Below are 21,800 nucleotides of genomic sequence, written 5' to 3' on the forward strand. Positions count from 1 at the left end.
GGCGCGCGTGCTGTCATTCACTGTTGCAGATACAGTGGGAGACTTTGAGTGGCAAGAGAGTTTAAGAACAACATATTCCTACGTAAGCAGCATCAAGTCATCTTGAACTTAGTAATTTTAATGCTTTAAAGGAAAAGCAAATATTTTATGGACATTTGAGTTAAAAGGTTAAATTTACAAAGGACTTTAAATAAAAGGAAATAAATAATGTTATAAAGAACATTTACTTCATAGTTTAAGATTTGAATTACATTATTTGAGTAGAATTTAAGAAAAAAAAAAAAGAACTTAATTTATTTTATTTAGCATTAGAAAAATTACAATCAGTGTTAATGTTAGCTGTACTTATTTGAAAACTGACATTTCCTTGTTATTCCTGTTACAAGCTAATATTTTGGATGTCATATACTGCTGTTTGCATTTATATTGATCTTGTTTGCTAATTTATTTGGGTGCTTACGTGCTAGAGGTCTGGTGAGAGTGTTATTATTCACTGCTTAAGTTCCTCTTTAATTATGGAAGCTGTACACGCTGAAGAGGCTATGGAAGATACACATAGTACACATGAAGAAGCGCATGCAGTCAAACAAGCAGATGAAATGTCACTCCCAACAGTAGAAATAAGCAACCCAGTTGTGCAGCAGGTCAGATCAAGCACACGTGAAAGAAGCTTCACAGAAAGGGGTCTGGAAATGCGTGAACAGGAAGCCAAGCGACAAGAGAAAGCTTTCCATAAAGCTTATAACAGTTGGAAAGAGACTGCAAAAGATTGTAGATCAACATTAAAAATGTTCTGTTCACGTGAGAATCTAGAACAAATTCAGCAAGACATTCAAAATCAATGTAATCTAGTCCATCAGCATTATGAGCCAATATTGCGTAACCATGCTACATCTCCAGACATTGTCAATCGTATGGATGCTTGTGCTGCACTGACTGCTGAAATTATTGATCTTGTGAGTAAGCGGCTGGAGACAATAGGTGAAGATTACAATGAAGAGCTTGTGAAGGAAAGAGTGAGACAAGTCTTAAATAAAGATGAATATGGATCAATCTTTGGATGCACAAAAACAAACACAGTGATGTCAGAGTCATCGTTAGGATCAGGTAATCAGTCAAAGACCTCTTCCAAGATATCAAGTAAGCGAGCTGAAGCAGAAGCTGAACTTGCAGCAAAACAAGAGCAAGCTAAAGCTATGCAGGAAATCCATGATCAACAAGCAAAGCTTAATAAAATGGAGAGTGAATGGAAGCTTTCTGAAGCTAAAATGCTAGCAGAAATAAAGCAAAGAGAGGTAGAAATGCAGCTAAAGCTTGAAGAAGAAAGAAAACGGCTGCATCAGTTGCAAGTAGACAAGGAAGTAAAAGTAGCAGCAGCTCGTGTGAAAGTGTACAATGATCTTGAAGGGATCAGTCAATTTGGTGATAAAGAAATAGATTCTAGCATTCACAGATTTCAGTTAAACCCAGAAGCTGAATTGTTCTTGCCTCAGCAAACATTCAAGGCAGAGCATGAAGCCCAGCCATCTCAGAATAATGTTTCTTTAGCTCAAGCAATAGCAGACTCACTAAGCACACATCGACTGCCTGTGCCTGAACCCATGATCTTCGCTGGTGATCCATTGAAATTCATAGATTGGAAGATGTCCTTCATAGCTCTTATAGAAAGAAAGCCCCTCCCACCTGGTGAGAAGATGTTCTATCTTAAAAAGTACCTTGTTGGAGAAGCTCGTAAGGCTGTGGAGGGATATTTCTATAGAAATTCAGAGGATGCATACCATGGAGCATGGAAGGTCCTGCAAGATAGATATGGGAATTCATTCATACTACAAAAAGCCTTTAGAGACAAGCTGATGAGGTGGCCCAAAATTGGAATAAATGACCCACTTGCACTGCGAGACTTCACAGATTTCCTGCAAGGATGTGCTGAGGCAATGCCACACATTAAGGGATTATCTATTCTAAATGACTGTGAAGAAAACTACAAGCTACTAAAGAAACTTCCTGAATGGGTTGTACACAAGTGGAATCGAATTGTGACGGAAGAATTAGATGCATCAGGGGACTATCCAAGTTTCAAGTGTTTTACAGAGTTCTTGCAAAAGGAAACTAGAATAGCTTGTAACCCCATTACTTCCCCATTCATGAATATGAAAAATTCAGATGAAAAGTTCCCCAAGCGAGCTAAGGCGCTCAGTACAAAGACTGACGTGAAAGAGTTCAGTTCTAAAGGGCTTAATACATCTAGCGTAAAGTCAAAAGTATCATGCATTGTCTGTAAAGATGAAAACCACAGCATTGTCCAATGTTCTGCATTTGGAGAAAAAACCATTGAAGACAAGAAGAACTTCATTCAAGAAAATCAGCTCTGTTATGGGTGTCTCAGGAAAGGGCACATTGTAAAAAAATGCAGAAGACGACATAAGTGTGGAACATGTGGCCGCAATCACCCCACATGCTTACATGAAGAAAGACATATGGTGTCTCCAAAACCATTAAATAAAACTTCAACAGAAGTACAAGCAAGTCAGGAAGTTCAGAAAGTTATGGCCCATGCACTCACACAAAGCTCTTCTGCTACTTCCAGTATTGTGCCAGTCCTTATTTCAACAGTGGAAGAGCCTCAAAGGGAAGTACTCACTTATGCGCTACTGGACACGCAGAGTGACTCAACATTCATTTTGGAAGATCTTCTTGATGATCTAAATGCAGTCAAGCAACCAGTTCAACTTAGATTAAGCACTATGACAGCTGTGGATACTATAACGGCAAGTAACAGGGTTTGCGGTCTGCAAGTTAGAGGACTCCAAGCAGCAAACTCCATTCAGTTACGGCAAGCATATACAAGAGACTTCATTCCTGTTGATAAGTCCTATATCCCAACGAAGAGCACAGCACTGGAGTGGCCTCACCTAAAACATCTGGCCAATCAATTGCCATCACTGCAGAACTGCGAAGTCGGATTATTAATCGGATATGACTGCCCTTCAGCTCTAGCTCCCCTTGAAGTTATAATTGGTCATGAAAATGAACCATTCGCACAAAGAACTGAACTTGGTTGGAGCATTATAGGTCTCTCTAATCCACACCTAGACAGGCAGGGAAATCAGAGCTTTGTCCACAGAGTTGCAGTCAAGGAGATATTTGTTCCATCACCCAATGATGTCTTGAAAATTCTTGAGTCAGATTTTAATGAGAAAGGTTATGAGGATAAAAGTGTGTCTCAAGAGGATGTTCGTTTCATTCAACATCTCAGTACCAACATCAAACAGAAGGATAATGGACATTATGAACTTCCCCTCCCTTTCAAGAGTATCAGCCAACCATCACTGCCAAATAATAGAAGGCTGGCAGTTGCCCGGCTGCAGCAATTGAAGAAAAAGCTCAAATCTAACAAGCAATATTCGGATGACTACAAAGTCTTCATGAAGGAAGTCGTTGACAAAGGTGATGCTGAACTAGCCCCTGAGATATCAGAAGGAGAGACTGTATGGTATATTCCACACCACGGAGTATACCACCCTCAGAAACCAGGTAAGCTGAGGGTTGTGTTCGACTGTTCAGCTAAGTTTAGTGGTATATCTCTAAACGACACTCTGTTGACTGGGCCTGATCTAATAAATTCATTAGTTGGAGTACTCTGCCGCTTCAGAAAGGAGCTAGTCGCAGTCACCTGTGATATAGAAAAGATGTTTCACCAGTTCCTTGTTCCTCCAGACGAACGTAATTATCTGAGGTTCTTATGGTGGGAGGATGGAGACTGGGAGAAAGAGCCTCAAGACTATCGCATGACAGTCCATCTCTTTGGCGCTACATCGTCTCCTGGGTGTGCCAATTTCGGTTTGAAGTACCTGGCACAGCAGTACGAAGTTAAACACCCAACAGCTTCAGAGTTTGTTAAAAGAAACTTCTATGTAGACGATGGGCTAGCCAGTGTTCGTTCAATTGATGAAGCCAAGGAACTAATTACTGATGCTCAAGCACTCTGTAAACAAGGAGGTTTACGGCTTCATAAATTCAACTCCAATAAGGAAGATGTTCTCTGCTGCATAGACCCATCTGAAAGGGATATTGTCTCTAAACCTCTCAATTTAAACCCTGAAGCAACACCAACAGGACGTGTACTTGGTGTTCAGTGGTCAACAAGGGATGACAATTTTCAATTCAACATCAACTATAAAGATCAGCCATCGACCCGCCGTGGAATCTTGTCTGTCATTAGTTCCCTGTTCGACCCAATTGGGTTTGTGGCACCCTTTATTCTTCAGGGAAAGTGCATCCTGCAGGAACTATGTCGGAAAAACATTGGATGGGATGATCAGCTACCAGAAGACATGTATTCACGGTGGGAGGATTGGAAAGGTGGACTTCAAAGGCTTAAAGAAGTTGTCATACCAAGATGTTATCACCCTGACACCTTCAATGAGATCATTGAAACGGAGCTGCACCACTTCTCCGATGCGAGCAACATTGGATATGGAGCTTGCTCTTATCTTCGTTTCAAAAATGACAAAGGTAAAGTGCACTGCAGTTTGGTAATGGCAAAGGCTAGAGTCGCACCTACAAAAGTCACAAGTATACCAAGACTGGAACTTGCGGCGGCTGTTCTATCTGCAAAGATAAGTGTCATGCTAAAGACAGAGCTTGAAATGAAGATTGACAGAGAATTCTTTTGGACAGATTCACAGGTTGTTTTGGCTTATATTAATAACGAAGCAAGACGGTTTCATGTATTCGTTGCTAACCGTGTGCAACTCATAAGGGACATTACAGATCCAAGCCTGTGGTACTATATTAATACCTTAGAGAACCCGGCTGATCATGCTTCTCGAGGGTTTCATGCCTCTGACATTGCTACTTCAACCTGGTTAAGAGGTCCCAAATTTCTGTGGGAACAAGAAGTGAATCCAACACCACATACCTCTGCCAATTTGCTTGTTGGTGACCCCGAAGTTAAACCAGTCCAAACATTTGTGACCACAGTTAGTGACAGTTCCGACATTTTAAGTCGTTTCAGACGATTTTCTTGCTGGTCAATGCTTCTGAAGGTTGTGGCAAGGATAAAAAGACTTGGATTGAAAAAGAAATGCTCCACTGACCATATAACTGTTGAGGAGCGTCAGAGAGCTGCTGAAGTGGTGATCAAGCTCATGCAGCAGGAAGCATTTTCCAAAGAAATGAGAATGATTGAAAATGGGAATGCTCTTCCAAATTCTAGTGCGTTGTATCAACTGGATCCTGTTTTGGACAAAGGTCTTCTTCGGGTAGGGGGAAGATTGAAGAAGTCATCACTCAGTCAAGACCTCAAACATCCTGTGATTCTACCAAGGGATAGTTACATCACCAAGCTAATTCTGTCACATTATCATGCCAAAATTTGCCATCAGGGTCGAACTCAAACTCAAATGCAGCTTAGAATGAATGGATTCTGGGTCATTGGAGGTAGCAAATCAGTTGCTAAGCTGATACACAAGTGTGTGCAGTGTCGAAGACTTAGACGACCGACAGAAGAACAACGAATGGCCGAACTTCCCAAGGAGCGTGTCGAAGTATCTGCTCCCTTTACATTTTGTGGCATGGACTGTTTTGGGCCATTTGTCGTGAAGAGAGCTCGCAAAGAATACAAGCGATACGGTCTAATATTCACTTGTTTGTCATCTCGCGCAGTTCATATTGAAATGATTGAAGATTTGTCCACAGATGCCTTCATCAATGCATTGAGATGCTTTATAAGCCTCAGAGGAGCAGTTTGCAAACTTTATTGTGATCAAGGTACAAACTTTGTCGGGGCCAGGAACGAATTCAAAGATTGCCTGAAACAAGTCGACATCAAAACTCTGGAAGTCTTTCTCGCAGAGAAACAATGTGAGTTTGCCTTTAATGCTCCTTCTGCAAGTCACACTGGAGGTGTCTGGGAACGACAAATACGAACTGTGCGCAGTGTACTTAATGCCACAATTGCACTGTGTCCTGGTAGACTTGACGATGCTTCACTTAGAACATTGTTCTATGAGGCAATGGCCATAGTTAACAGTCGCCCGCTTACAGTAGATGGCATTAATGATCCAAATTCACTAGAGCCTCTAACTCCAAACCACCTAATACTTATGAAGTCTGATGTTGCACTTCCACCTCCAGGAAAATTTGTTAAAGAAGACATGTACGCTACAAAAAGATGGCGAAGAGTCCAATACTTGGTTGAGCAATTTTGGAGTCGCTGGAAGAAGGAATACTTGCTTAACATTTCAACACGCCAAAAGTGGCACACTCCTCGCAGAAACCTCAGAGTAAATGATGTTGTAATAATCAAAGAGGATATGCTCCCAAGAAGTCAATGGCAGTTGGGCAGAGTGGTTGAAACTGTCAAAGAGAGTGATGGATTTGTGAGACGAGTAAAGGTACGAGTAGCAGAACGAAAGCTCACTAACAAACGTAATCAGACCCCCAAGCTCTCAATCATTGAAAGACCGATTCAGAAATTAGTTGTACTTCTTGAAGAAGACTGACTGTTAGTAACTGGGATGATACACTCTCATCAGACCAAATAATTATTTCTGAAATACTTGATAGTCATGAAAAGTAAACGTGGTCATGTTATAGTTCAAAATCATGTTCTGATTAATTTCAGTTTGTTCTTTCAATTCATCATAAAATGATTGGTGGGAGTGTAAGTGACCACTAAATCATTATATGCCTTTAAATAATTTTAGAGCATCAGAGCATGTCACGTGTTTCGGTAGCCTAGGTGACTAATAGGTTAATCAGGCTAGCAGGAGCGAAGAGAAGACACGTTGCTGTGCGATTTATGGAAAAAGGGAGGCTTAATCCTGCACAATTTATTTAATAGAACCCTTTGGGAAAGCGGAGCGAGGTATGTGAAGTTAATATTTAAGCCACATGAGTTCATTTGTATGTATATGTTAATCGTGAGCTCTGCCTTCTTATTAGTTGTTTCAAACTGTCGTTATATACTTCATTGTTTCACTTTCATATGTCGCTCTGTACATTATATCTTTATTTGTCGTATTATTCTGTATACAAGTTGTTTTTATTGATTTTTGTTGTTTCTTTGTGTAGTTTCACGGTGCTACGCAACGAAAGTTTAATGGCTCTCGTCTTGAGCAAAATAAAGAATCAAGCACCCGTCAGAAACTCTCTGTCTCGTTCATGGAAACCAAAGGGCATCTACATCAGGTACTAGAGAGCGTTTGATGATGTGATGGGAAACTAGTATTGTTAAACTAACAATACAAATACTAACATCTTAAAAAATGTATTTTATTTTATGGGTCCTTTAAATTTCTGTTGAAGACATCATATAATGACTAATCATGAAGCAACGCGTAGAATTTGTTACCCACAACTTTTTTCATACACAAACTAGCATAATATATTACGCAGTCACTTTTATAAGCAACAATAAAAATTGTGTAATCTGAACGGGGCTTTAATGCGTCTTTCACAAATTATGCACTGTGACAAGCTGTAAACAGGACAAGACAATGCACTTGGTGCTGGTTTATACTTCTGCGTCGATTGATCGGCATGACCCATGGTGCCTGCCTTGCGTGGAGTCGTGCATTTATACTACTTCGTGCTGTTTGTGTTGCTCTGCAAGAATTCTTCTGAAACGCTAGGCAGTAGGTTTTTATTTAACACGGTGTTGAGTTTCTTTGCAGATGTTTTGTATTTTCTGAATGCCAAGTAGCTAAAACTCACTCATTCAGGAGGCAGAAACCAGTGGACGTGCAACAACTTTAAAAGGTAAACACCAAACAAAAGTTTCCATCTTGGAGCTCCTTCACGGGACTCGACATTCCATTGGGTTCGCAGCTCTCAGCACCGCCCACACTTGTCAGCGATACTAAGCCGACCAATCACAGAGTTTGCGATACGAGTCATTGCAACATGTAGTTACATTTTTTAAAAACGTGTGCGTTAGAGTCTGCGTCAGCCACAGTGAGGGGTATACTTGACAAAAATCTTGACTAAATAAATGAGCCTTAATGCCATGCATGCCTGTCCAGTTTTCAAAATAAGAGTCCTACATAAATAGTATAAGTCTGCAAATAAAAGGGAGAAAATATATATATCGGTGTAATCTAACTACACTGAAATATATGGTTCCTTGGATTTACTACGTTTTTTAAAGGTAAGTAGTTGCAAACAGTTTATATGGGCTGTATTTAAATAATTTGAAGATTACTACATTTTATTCGTTTGTTTTAATTTAGCGCACGTAAATTGTTTGCAACCACTGACCTTAAAAAAATATAGTTAATCCAAGGAACCAATTTTGACGTGAGTGCATGACAATGTGGTCAATCAAATGCTGCCACCGTGGGTGTGCATATTAATGATCCCTTGTAGAAACAATAGTGTGTGACACTCATGGTATGACATTTACATGTACTAAACTTGTATTATTTAGCTTTGCCAAGGCATGCATCCAAATATTGCTTCTATGGCACCTTTAGAAGGGACAGTTAACCTAAAATTGAACATTTATTCACTATTTACTTTCTCTGAAGTGGATATAAATCTTTTTCTTTCGACTATTGAACACAAAAAAAAGATATTTTGAACAAAGCTAAAACTGGTATTGCGTGACTTCCATTGTAGGAAAAACAAAAACCATAAAACTCAATGCTTACAAGTTTTGAGCGTTCATATCTTAAAAAATTGACTTTCCTGGGGAAAAGGGGACACCTGCTCACCCTTATGGGGAATTAAAACAGGGTTGCTCAAAATACAGACTGAGTTACAGCCACTCCGAGCTATATAGTTAGCAGCGTCACTATCTTTTTGAACAAGTAGCAGCATGCGAAAGCATAAAGCAAGAAGGCATTTCTTAACATCATGACCCAAATAAATTTTTTAGCCAATGAAGGGCCCCCTCCTTCCATGTGCCACTTATTGTTAATCCAGCCCTTTAGGCAAATGTACAAAATGTGTGTTGAAACATGGGTACACCACTTCCCACTCAAAGGTTGTGATCTATAAAAAAAAAAAAAAAACTTTGTGAGAATGTGCACAGTTTTAAGTAAATTCTAAGTAACCATATTTAACGTAAATATTGACTTAATTGAGCCACTTTAAAAGGGATCAATTATGCCCTTTTTACAAAATGTAAAAAACAAATTCTCTGGTGTCAGTTTACGTTTCTACTCTCACCTATGGTCATGACCTAAAGGACAAGATCTTGGGTACAAGCGGCCGAAATAGGTTTCCGTTGAAAGCCACACTCTTATGGATAGGGTGAGGAGCTCTGACACCTGGCAGGAGCTCGGAGTGGAGCCGCTGCTCCCCCACATCAAGAGAAGTCAGCTGAGGTGGCTCGGGCATCTGTTTTGGATGCCTCCTGGATGCCTACCTAGGGAGGTGTTCCAGGCATGTCCCACTGAAGACCCAGGACACGCTGGAGGGACTATGACTCTCGGCTGGCCTGGAAACGCCTCAGGATGCCCCCGGAGGAGCTGAAGGAAGTGTCTGGGGATAGGGAAGTCCGGGGTTCTCTCTCCTAAGACTGCTGCCCCCGCGACCCGGCCCCAAAAAGCGACAGAAAATGATTAAATGGAGTCTCTGGTGACCCTGCAGTGTGTTTGTAAAGGTTTAGCATAAAATACTCCACAAATAATCATTTTTGACTCTTTGAAAGTGCTACTTTTAGGTTTTGGTCTTAATTGTGTTATTTTGGTGACTGTCGCTTTAAATTTAAATTAGGTGCCCTTTTTATCAGATATATATATATATATATATATATATATATATATATATAAATAAATGTATATATAAGGTTCTACGTAGAGTTTTATAAATGAGACCCCTAAACAGGAGTCATGCCTTCAGTTTTGTATTTTGCACAGCTCTGTCTACACACAGGGCTCAGATGGCACGTCCCAGCCTCACTCAAGCACTGCTGTGGATGACAGGCATCACTGTGCCAGGATCCTTCTGTGGCGCTGCTGATGTGTTTCCTGTTTGGCTCTGGCCTCTGGACACAGAAATGGCTCTCATTTTGTCCTTGACTGGAGATTATGGGGAAACAAGTGCCAGGCCGCAGCGTGAAACGCCTAGCAGAGCAACAAAGACTCTGCAGGAGACGCTTGGAGAAACCATGTCAACACAAACCCCGTCTGATCGCTCAAAACATACACAAAAAGATCTGCTGCTGTCCATATTTCAGCAAATTCACTGATATTAATTTTAATTTAATTTATTTATAAAGCACTTTAAAACAACAGTCGACCAAAGTGCTAACAACAGAGAGTAAAACAAACTTTAAAATACAAATAAATAAACATAAAATGTCAACATCTCACGCTGTGCTAAAAGCCAAGTTGAACAAGTGTGTTTTAAGAAGAGATTTAAAAACAGTGATGAAAGATGCTTGTCTAATATTCAACGCCAACTCATTCCACAATTTTGGTGCAGCCACAGCAAAAGCCTGATCCCCTCTGAGCTTTCGACTGGTCGTAGACACACCCAGGAGGAGCTGGTCGGCTGACCTGAGCGAACGAGAAGGTGTGTAAGGACAGAGAAGCTCAGAGAGGTAAAGGGGTGCATACTAAAGTTGTTTCGCCCCCTTACCCCAAAAATGTTATTTGGTCATCATTTACTTATCCCACTCACAGGTTCCTAACCTGTTTTTTTTTTCCTTCCTTAAATAAAAGCTATTTTGGGCAATGTTAGAAGCTGGCAGCCATTGACTTCCATTGTATTTTCTTAATGCAAAGCTACACATTCCAAACACTCTTCAAAATACCTTCTTTTGTGTTCAACAGGAAAAAGAACCTCAAAGGTTTGAAAGCACTTTAGTGAGTACATTTACATTTTTCAGTGAAGCATTGCTATTTAAAAAAAAATATCTATGAACAACATCTTTGGATTGAAGATGTGCAAATTTAACAAAAACTTAGGAATTGTAACAGTTATTTTCTTAAAATGTTTAATAAACAATTTGCGGAGTTTGTTCTTATGCTGTTTTGATGGATAAAACTGCCAACACGTGTTAGCATTCTAGCATTGAAACAAAAAAGTATTATTTTCGTTGTTTGTACTTATTGTTTTGTATTTTTATTGTAACTGTCTGTTATTGCAAGATTTTAAATTTTAAATTTTTGCATGTGGAACATTGAATTTATGTTACTGCAACGGCTCGAATCTGCCACAACGAGTCTCAAGCGCTGTTTTTCACTTGCAAATCAAAGTTTCGCGCTCTCTCTCTTTTGCACCAAACATCGCTGTGATATTTCGTGCAAAAGTGACTTGTTTATGTGCCAATCCAAAGGTGAGCTCTCAGAGAATTTTTTTTTAATCGAATACAATAATACCTTCACTGCATTGACGAAAATACAATAACAAATTCACAATAAAAAGAGAGAGAAAAAAAAAACACAACACACACAAAAAAAGATTATCATAAGCTTTAAGAAATGTATTGTTTTTATTATTAATAAGCTTAAGAGATTCAATATTGAGCAAAATTTCAACAAGGAAAGTATTAAATCTAGGTATTGCCTTTAGGAACTTTTTTTTTGTGTATCAAAAAAATTTACAATGTTTATTGCAAGAAAAAATAAATAAACGTAGAGCTGACGCAGTGTTTATCCAAATGATTCACTGAACACGGCCGATTGGTTTATAAACGAAGCAGTTGCCTTGTCTTTATTAAGGAATCATTGAATCGTTGACTCAAATGAGTCGTTCAATAACAGATCTCATTCTTGCTCGTGTGATATTTAAAAAAAAAAAAAACATACTGTATCTCCTATATAATATCTAATAAATCTATTGTGCTTAACAATGAATATGGTCTTTCTACTTCTAGTCTTCACACAATCAACGTTTTTGGACTCTCTAGCAAGTTTATTTTTGGCATTCACATGTGAGTGACATTCAATAAAATCAAGCAAAAACTACAATATTATCGTAGTAAATGATAGCTGTCAAAACCAACGTTTTACTCAGAAGTAAATAAACAGGATTTACAGTCAAACACTGATAATGGACAAACTAGCAGCACATTTACACATTCCATACGTAACGTCAGCCTTTTGTATGCGAACTACATTAAAAGTAAGAAGAATTACACCATCGCTTACCGTGTAAAACATATCCAGTCTTTCAGCTTTCATACTTGTTGTCCATCAGCTCAAACTGTAAACCTGCTGCTTGCTACCTGTGTAAGGGTAACCAGAAGGGACATTTACCAGTAAAGTAGGCCTGTTATCACAGTTCATGCTAATTAAATGCTTAACGTACCATGTTAGTTTTTAAACCCTCTTACCAACAACCAGGTCTTCATTATAATAGTTATTTTAAATTTATTATATAATAATATTTGATTAATTCAATGAAGTTCCACAACCCATTTTGAAAATGAAGCTTTTTCTCCCTTTCTCAGTAAGTGTAGGTAATGTATTTTGGTGCATTTGAACAAAGAAAGATTTATTAAACATATATATTTATTAAATATATATACTATAATATTTTAGTCACCAAACATCTTCAGAAATGGAAAGAGAATACATTTAAATTCATGTGAAATTTCAGGGGGGCTGCACGGTAGCGCTGGCGCAGTGGTTAGCACATTCGCCTCACAGCAAGAAGATCGCTGGTTCAAGCCTTGGCTGGGGCAGTTGGCGTTTCTGTGTGGAGTTTGCATGTGCTCCTCATGTTAGTGTGGCTCCTGTTTGCCCCACAAGTCCAAAGACATGCGTTATAGGTGAATTAGGTAAGCTAAATTATCTGTAGTAAATGTGTATGTATGATTGTTACCCAGCTGCGTAGAACTTATGCTGAATAAGTTGGCGGTTCATTCCGCTGTGGTGACCCCAGATAAATAAAGGGACTAAGCCAAAAAGAAAATGAATGAAATATCAGGGGGAAAGTCCAAACTCGGTAAGTTGCATGATCGCCCTATAGCAAGAAGGTTGCTGGTTCGAGCCTCGGCTGGGTCAGGTGGCATTTCTGTGTGGAGTTTGGGTGTTCTCCACGTGTTGGCGTGGCTTTCCTCAGGGGGCTCCGGTTTCCCCCACAGTCCAAACACATGCGCTATATGTGAATTGACTAAACTGGTCACAGTGTGTGAATGAATGTGTATGGGTGTTTCCCAATTCTGGGTTGCAGCTGGAAAGGCATCCATTGCATAAAACATATTCTGGAATAGAGAGCGGTTCATTCCGCTGTGGTGACCTCTGAAATAGATACTAAGCCGAAGGAAAATGAATGAAATTATTTTTAGTGTAAGCAAACCAGTATTTCTGACAACTTCTATGTTGTTGTTTTGTGTTACACATTAAACTGACCCTAAACACTATAATAGCCTCTTGACGTTAAAACTTGCTCCACATCGTCTCTTTTCTGCGAGATATGGAGTGACGATTGATTGTTCTTTACAGCAATGCAACAAGCCGAGACAATTGTGCCGCTTTCCCAGCTGCTTTGCTTCCTGCTGCGAGTTGCATGATTGGAGTGTTAAGCCTGTCAGTGGCAGTGCATGGCAGCCAATGGGGAATCCTGTGTGGACGTGTGATATCGGTCAGTGCGGCTTGGTACGTGTCGTTCTGTCCGTGACCCACTTGCAGATCGAAGGAACACAGTGTTCCCCTATGGCTCCAGTTACTATGGCAACACTGCGGGTGAGAGACGCAGTGGATGCCTGGCCATCATTTGTGCTGCCTGGCAGAGACGTGAGCAAGTAGACTCACACACACACACACACACACACACACACACACACAGATCAATACTTCTACATGAGCAGATTTATGAAATCCCCATGAGGAAACCCACAACTTCCATTCATAAAAAGGGAATGTGAAAGCCGCAGTTGTAGTTGCCAATTAGCATTTCAAGTAAAACAGACTTTTCTGCCAGCAGAGAGGAGAAACTCAGCAGCCGTACATATAAATTAAGGCTTTTCCGCTCATCTGAATGGAGCCGAGCCGTTAGGATTACTGTGAGTGATTAACAATGTAAAGACCGGACTGTGAAATAACAGAAAAAAAAATGAAGATAGAAGGAAAGCAAACCCCTCCATTTTATGCCTCATACAGTGCTCAACATAACCGAGTACATCCAGTGTGTAAATTATACATTGACAATCAGGGGGTCAACTGTTTCAGTTAGTTTGTGTATACATACTTTAGTCCTTTATGCGTTTATTTTTTTATAATTTATTTATTCAATCATTTATTTTATTTTTGGGTTAGTCTCTTTATTAACCCTGGGTCGCTTCAGCGGAAGGAACCACCAACTTATCCTTATTTTACGCACCGGATGCCCTTCCAGCTGCAACCCATCACTGGGAAACACCCACACACATACACAGAGAATTTACAGAACATGCAAAGTCCACACAGAAGCAACCTTCTTGCTGTGAGGCGAACGTGCTACCCACTGCGCCATTGCATCACCCTATTTTTTTTTTTATTAGATCTAGTTCTTTAATACAACGCATTTAAGTTTTCGGGTTTTTTAGGGATATTTAGTGGATTCTCACCAACAGGACTCTGATTATCTATTTCAGATTTTACTGTAGGTTAAACTACAAGCCATCCGTCAGATTTTATTTTATTTTCAGGCTATATATAGATACAAACACCTATTTTACGAGAAAAAGTCTTGTGAACACGATGTCTAATGGTGCTCTAGATCTGCCACTTTCAGACTTTTTTTCTAGCTAAAACTGATTGGCGCAATTATGCATTAACAGTGGTTTGAACTATTTTAGGGGTGGTTTGATAAAGATGACGCAGTAAGTAGTGCTCTCTGCCTCACAGCAAGAAGGTCACTGGTTCAAGCCTCGGCTGGGGCAGTTGGCGTTTCTGTGTGGAGTTTGCATGTTCTCCCTGCGTTCGTGTGGGTTTCCTCTGGGTGCTCTGGGTTCCCCCACAGTCCAAAGACATGCGGTGTAGATGAATTGGGTAGGCTAAATTGGCTGCAGTGTATGTGCGTGAATGAATGTTTCCCAGTGATGGAGATGGAAGGGCAAACGCTGCATAAAACATGTGCTGGATAACTTGTCGGTCCATTCCACTGTGGCAACCCCGAATTAATAAAGGGACTAAGCCAAAATTAATGAATAAATAAATTAATTATTAACATTATTATTTAAAATACAAAGAGTGAAATATTTCTTAGTATTAAACTGACCCCCCACCCCCTCCCCTCCAAGAAAATGAATGAATATTTGACTTTGGCATGCTAAAAATTACAAATTTTCACATTTTGTGTTAAGTCCACACTTTTTTTTCACATGACCTTTTGAGGCCTCAACTTTATCTTTTTTTTTTTTTTTTTGCAGCACAAAATTAATTATTTTGTCGCCACATTTTTTAAAATGTGTCAAAACAAGCTGTATAATTAAATGTAGCTATATACATACAGTTTTTATTTAAAAATAATTTATTTTAAAATTGTTTAAAAAAAGATTCACATGTATCTAAAACTATACACAGTAGTTTGTCTAAGCTAAAAGTCTCACACCATCAGGTAACTAGATAAAATGGAGAATTAATCTCCTATTAAAACAATTATTGTAAATCGTAATAATTAAACATTAACAAAAATAACTGCAAATGAAAGAAAGTAGGTGCAAAACACCTGCTGTGTGATAGTGAAAGGATGATCAAGCGCACAAGGGTTAAGTTAGACCCAGTAATAATCTGTTCAAAGAATGGTAAAAGTGAAAGCCGCAACAGCGTCTTGAAAGCAGCAGGACTGTGGGTGCACGAACAGTTTTTTTTTTTTCCCAATCTATTTCAGAGAAACGATTGCACAAGTATAGTTTCCAGACACAGTTGTTTTGCGCAAGGAAACAGGAGCTATTAAACATTCACGTGCATGACATCAGCTGTGCCTAGCTTACAACGTGAGCGTCTGTCTCACCATGCGCATGATCATCCTCTCATTCAGTACTCACGCGCTTTCTTTTGCTCGTGCAAACAGTTATCAATCGTGCTGAATCTCGATTATAAGAGCACATTTGCATGCATATTGATAAATGGTCTTAAACTTAAATTCTCATCTTTAGTGACGAGGTAGCTCTGGCAATTAAAAAAATTATTTTCAATCAGCCAAAGGGTCTAGTGGGAGTGGCTGTAACCTGTCACAGCTGAAATATACCTGCATTTGATGGGTTGGCGGGTGTTAATGTCAGGCCCTGTGCACAAATATAATATTGTATAGCTTCCTATTAAAAATATGAACTTAAAGGATAGACTTGTGAGGGGTGTAGCTCATGTTTGAAGAGAAAAATGTATACAAGTTTTATTCTGAAGGCCAAACCGAGCAATGATACATGCATTTTGGTGCAGTTAAAGTGTAAGATGAAATTTTGATTACTTCAATAAACCAGACTACTTGCAAGAAACAAAACTCTACAGCATAATTCCCAAAAGAGGGCATTAGAGCCAGTCCAATTTTTCAGCAGTGCTGAACTATTTCTCCCATTAAATTGGTCTTTGTTAAAAGCAACACAAGTCATTAAAATAAATGAACTAGCCGCCAGAAGAATCATAACATTATACACTTTGAAGAACAGTATCTAGACAGTTACAGTGAGGGGAAATAAGTATTGAACACGTCACCATTTCTCTCAGAAAACATATTTCTAAAGGTGCCGTTGAGTTGCTGTTGACCAGATGCTTATAACAAACAAAGGACTAGCAGCTTAAAGATGCCTTTCATATGGAGAATGGAGTCACATGCATTGTTCAGGTGAGTTTTTTCACAGACTTCAACAGTGTAAAAATCTTAATGGTTCTGTGGGTCTTGTCTATCAAATCGGATCTTTATTTTGTATTTTCTTTTGGATTGACTTCAGGTGATTGGTTGGGCCATTCTACAGCTTGATTTTCTTTCTCTGAACGCATCTGAGAGAGTTTCCTTGGCTGTGTTTTAGATCATTGTCTTGCAGAAAAGTCCACCCTGGTTTCAACTTTATCATCCTGCTTATGTAAATATTGGGCTGAGGCAGCTAATATTCATTAACACTGAGGAAGGGCAGATGATTGCTAAAGAACTGAGAGATTTCAGTTGCTGTCTGGACTTTCACTCCCTTTCTACACCTTCCTTTCTTCATGTGTTCAATACTTTTTCCCTCTGTTAATTAATTTTAGTACACAACCTAATTTATAAACAAAATTAGATTTGTTTTCTTTTCAGATAAGGATTTCTTTTGATATTATCAACATCAGGTGAAAATTTTAAGTGAACAGCAGCTTTAGAAATAGGTTTGAGAAAAATGGTGACTTGTTGAATACTTATTTCCCGCACTTTATGTGAAAATCAAACAAAAAGACAAAGACTGTATTTTATTGTGGAAAAGAATCACAATCCGATCAATCATTGCAAATGACAACTGAAATAATTCTGCATTCCACACATCTCGGAGTTGGGGCTATTCCTTCTTCCTACTTGAAAATAATGTTGTTAATGTTTCTAGAATTTGGACATCTGGCCTATGAACTCGGGGCAGATAAAAAAAAAATTAAAAAAAAAAAAAACTGCCTCAGTGAGACGCATGGGGGGATTGGCTATTAGGTGCATCAGGACATTTCTGTCAGTCTGGCCAGCCCTCCCCTCTTTACTTACTGACAGTGTTGTCAGATTGGAAATGTCAAGGTATTGTACAAGAACCTCAAAATTATCGTATCTGGAGGAAGATTATTGTACAAGAGTCAAACTGAGAGTATACAGCTATTATCTAGACCAGGGGTGTCCAAACTTGATGATGGAGGGCCGGTGTCCTGCATAGTTTAGCTCCAATGTCCTTTAACATACCTGCCTGGAGCTTTTTGGTATACCAAGAAAGTGCTTAATTAGCTGGTTCAGGTGTGTTTAATTGGGGTTGGAACAAAATTATGCAGGACACAGGCCCTCCAGGACCTAGTTTGGACAGCCCTGATCTAGACAAATAGCGTTGACACAATGTGCAAATTACTACAATAGGTAAAAAATAATCAATTTAAATATACTAGTCGTACATTAATGAATATGTTCAAACTCCATCTCCGAGTCACTGTTTTGCCTGTGTTGGCAGGTGTTGAGGTATTCATTTTGCAGTACAAATCGGATGCCGTCATGAACCGCAACATAGTGATGGTTGGTTTGAAAGCAGTACACTCTCCTAAATGGGCACGGGCCCATTCAAAGTAGGAGCTGATTTTGTGGGTTTGTTTTTATGAGACACATCCACATGACGCATTTGAATGGGGAAAAACGAGAACATCAAGGGCAAACTTCCCTGTCCCTCACCTTATACTTTTCAGCACTACTTTTTAAAACTTTACTGCATAAACTATCAACATCAACCTGAAAACAACTGACGGCAGGAATGTTAACTTGTGCAGAGAGCCATTCTCCATGTTGATTGGCTGAGAAAATGTAATGCGAGTCGAGATAGGAAACGTATCTAACTCAACTTGTCCTCACAGACAAAAAAGATGCAGCTAGATCAATAAGTATAGTAGCCCAATGATTACAATGAAATTCTTTTTAATTGCCATAATGTTCTGAAATTGTCGTACATTTTAGGATTTTTTTCATTATTGATCATACAGAGGTTGAAATGATCATACAAGTTGGTGCAATAGCCTAGAGGTTAGCTCGCTAAAGTCGAATGTCTAGAATTTTTAATAAGGCACAAAGCAATCTTTTCTGATGTCTTTTTAAACAAGATAGGGATGGAACAAAGTGGAATGTGTAAAGTATGTCAAAAAGAAGAAAAGGGGTTTTTACACATGTTTTTATATTGTCAAGAATTGGAAGATTTTTTAAAAGATTGTAAAGTTTTAATTAAAGGACTACTTGGAGACTGCAATGAAAATGAAACAGAATGGAACAGAGTAGTGATGTTGGGATGGAATAAGAACAATGAAAATAAGAAAATAGTAAACCTATGTATAATGCTGATGAAAAATGCAATGTGGGAAAGGAGAATTGTGGCAAAAAAAGAGAAAATGGTGATGGATGTATGGGGAATTTTTAAGAGGAAAATGGAGAGATATGTGGAAAAACTGTATGTATATCATAAAAATGAGAACATTTTGAGTGAGCTGCAAAAAATTTTGACGGACAAAGCATGTCAAGTTTTTAAAGAAATGAACTGGAAACTACCACGTTTTTAATGTTTTTGAATATGAAATGATCTTTTATTGTCTGTTTTATTATGATTTACTGTAAAAGATTGTAATTGAAATTAATTCAATAAAAAAAATAAAAAAATAAAAAAAAGATTAGCTCGCTGACATATGGTGCAGTAGCACTTCAGGGCGTCTTGAGTTTGAATCCTGGCTCGAGGACATTTCCTGTCCCTACCCTCTCTTTCCTACTTCATGTTTGAAATACTGTCCTATCCACTTAATAAATCCAAAAATAAATCTTTAAACAAAAGAAATGATCATACAAATACGTTAATAATCATACGATTCTCTACACTTCTTGCCAGTTGGCACACACCACCTACTCTTCACTTACTGATCACTGCGATGGAGTGGTTATGGCATTGGACTTAAGCTCCAATAAACAAATTTCCTCATGGGTTCGAACCCCACTCCTCAGAACAAATATTTAAAAGATGTAACCATACAACGCATCTTACAGTATCTACAATAAATACACTTGTATTATTGGGACCAAAACAAATAAATATAAAAAGGAGTTTAAGCATGCAAATTAGATGAAAAAATTGCTTACACATCCATCAGCATGTCCTACAGATATTTCTGTCTGAATCAATCATGAAGCACTCAATCTAAACAAACTCAAGTGCTGGTAATCAAGGTCTTCGTTTATTCACATTCATTCATTTTCTTTCCGGCTTGGTCCCTTTATTAATCAGGGGTTGCCACATTGGAATAAACTGTGAACTTATCCAGCACATGTTTTTACACAGCGGATGCCCTTCCAGCTGCAATTCAACTTTGGGAAACACCCACACACTCACATACATTACAGCCAATTTAGCTTATTCTATTTACCTGTACCGTATGTCTTTGGACTGTGGGGGAAACCAAAGTGAACATGGGGAGAACACGCAAACTCCACACAGAAACGCCAACTGACCCAGAAAGGGCTCGAACTAGCAACCTACTTGCTGTGAGGCGATTGTGATACTCACTGAACCATCGTGCTGCCGTCCCCCAAACATTCATTAATTCATTTGCTTTTTGGCTAAATCCCTTTATTAATTTGGAGTCACCACAGTGGAATGCACCGCCAACTAATCCAGCATATGTTTTACGCAGTGGATGCCCTTCCATCTGCAGTCTCCCAAACACTTATACACAATTTCATCATACAACTGGTCACTTTGATCATCACTCCTTCCAGCACCATTAGAAAACCGGAAGTGGTTTTTGATGACCTGCTAAAAATTATGTTGCAGTCTTTTGATCCTGCAGATTTAGATAGCAAGATCAGACGCTTTCTATTTGAACATTCTGCTCAACTACTTGCCCAGGCCTTTTCCTGTCCAGGCTGGTCTACAGCAATGCACTCTTGACTGGCGACCCAAAACAACACCATCAAGCTACTGCAGCAGATCCTGAATGCAGCAGCAAGAGTGGTCTTTAACTAACCCTGAAACAAAGCATGTCACACCTTTATAGCTGCCAATTGCTACTCACATCAAATCCATTTTGACTACAAACACCCACTGGCTTTGCATCCGTTTACCCAAATTATCTATATCTACCTCGAGACAACAACACAAATAAACAAAAAAATAGCTTTTAAGCATGCAATTTATGATGAAAGACTGCTTACCTGTGATCTGCAGGTGCACTTGGTAATTAAAGACAGGTGTGTTTGATCAAGATTACAGCTGAACTCTGCAGGAAGGTACTGTAGATCTCCAGAAACATGGTTGGGCACGCTTGCTGCAATGACTTCACCCCGCAATGTGGAGTGACAAGACCAGGATGGCCGAGAGGTTAAGGCGTTGGACTTAAGATCCTATGGACAAATGTCTTCGTGGGTTCAATCCCCACTCCTGGTAAATCATGTAATGGCTATGAAGCTTACATTATCATAACCTGATAGATTCTCATTGAGAATCTGATGATGTTATGACGATGGTGGAGTTTTTCTTTTTAAAAAGGCTGGTTTTACAAGTCTCCTTGAGTTCAACAGTTGACTTCAACCATTGTTAAATCCATTTAGCAGATTTCTTGTACTGGTGGGGTCATTTTTAGTCCTTGTGGGTTCAAACCCCATTCTGGGTAAAAAAAAAATGATAAAAATTAACATTTAACATTTTTAAAACTCCTTCCAAAGCAGTTTGAAAGACCAGGATGGCCGAGAGGTTAAGGCGTTGGACTTAAGATCCAATGGACAAATGTCCTCGTGGGTTCGAACCCCACTCCTGGTAAAGTATTTAATGGCTATGAAGCTTCCATTACCATAATCTGATAGATTCTCATTGAGAATCTGATGTTGTTATGACAAGAATAGATTTAGAGTATTTCAGACGGTGGATATTTAAAAAAAAGGGTTTTTTTACAAGTCTCCTTGAGTTCAACAGTTGACTTCAACCATTGTTAAATCCATTTTCTTGTTCTGGTGTGGTCACTTTCAGTCCTTGTGGGTTCAAACCCAATTCTGGGTAAAAAAAATAAAATAAAATAAAAAAATTATTAACATTTAACATTTTTAAATCTCCTTTCAAATAAGTGGGGAAGATCAGAATGGCTGAGAGGTTAAGGCGTTGGACTTAAGATCCAATGGACAAATGTCCTCATGGGTTCGAACCCCACTCCTGGTAAAGTTTTTAATGGCTATGAAGCTTACAT

At 39.0% G+C, this 21,800-nt stretch overlaps 1 protein-coding gene, 1 long non-coding RNA gene and 2 other non-coding genes across 5 annotated transcripts in view; 3 read left to right on the top strand and 1 right to left on the bottom strand.

Moving 5' to 3' along the window:
* The window catches only part of LOC103911210 (uncharacterized), a 7,804-nt gene extending 652 nt beyond the window's left edge, over positions 1-7,152 (top strand). The window contains exons 1-2 of one of the 2 annotated variants that reach the window (XR_012396264.1): positions 1-6,871; positions 7,078-7,152. The exon at positions 1-6,871 is cut by the window's left edge and continues 652 nt beyond it. Coding sequence is in view for 1 of the 2 variants with exons in the window: in XM_073933890.1 (XP_073789991.1) it covers positions 516-6,506 (5,991 nt within the window). In the remaining variant the exon portion in view is untranslated. The other variant, XM_073933890.1, reaches the window with a different exon arrangement.
* The window catches only part of LOC141379451 (uncharacterized), an 87,846-nt gene extending 75,640 nt beyond the window's left edge, over positions 1-12,206 (bottom strand). The window contains exon 1 of the long non-coding RNA XR_012396070.1: positions 12,105-12,206. This is a non-coding gene — a long non-coding RNA (uncharacterized lncRNA). The remainder of the gene's footprint in view (positions 1-12,104) is intronic.
* An 8,718-nt stretch (positions 12,207-20,924) lies between these two features.
* trnal-uaa (transfer RNA leucine (anticodon UAA)) lies at positions 20,925-21,007 on the top strand. The gene has a single exon. It is a non-coding gene; the product is annotated as a tRNA-Leu (tRNA).
* Positions 21,008-21,296: 289 nt separating this feature from the next.
* trnal-uaa (transfer RNA leucine (anticodon UAA)) lies at positions 21,297-21,379 on the top strand. Its single transcript has one exon. It is a non-coding gene; the product is annotated as a tRNA-Leu (tRNA).
* The last annotated feature ends 421 nt before the right edge of the window (positions 21,380-21,800 follow it).

Source organism: Danio rerio, chromosome 20 (assembly GCF_049306965.1).
Source record: "Danio rerio strain Tuebingen ecotype United States chromosome 20, GRCz12tu, whole genome shotgun sequence".
Classification (NCBI taxonomy): domain Eukaryota; kingdom Metazoa; phylum Chordata; class Actinopteri; order Cypriniformes; family Danionidae; genus Danio; species Danio rerio.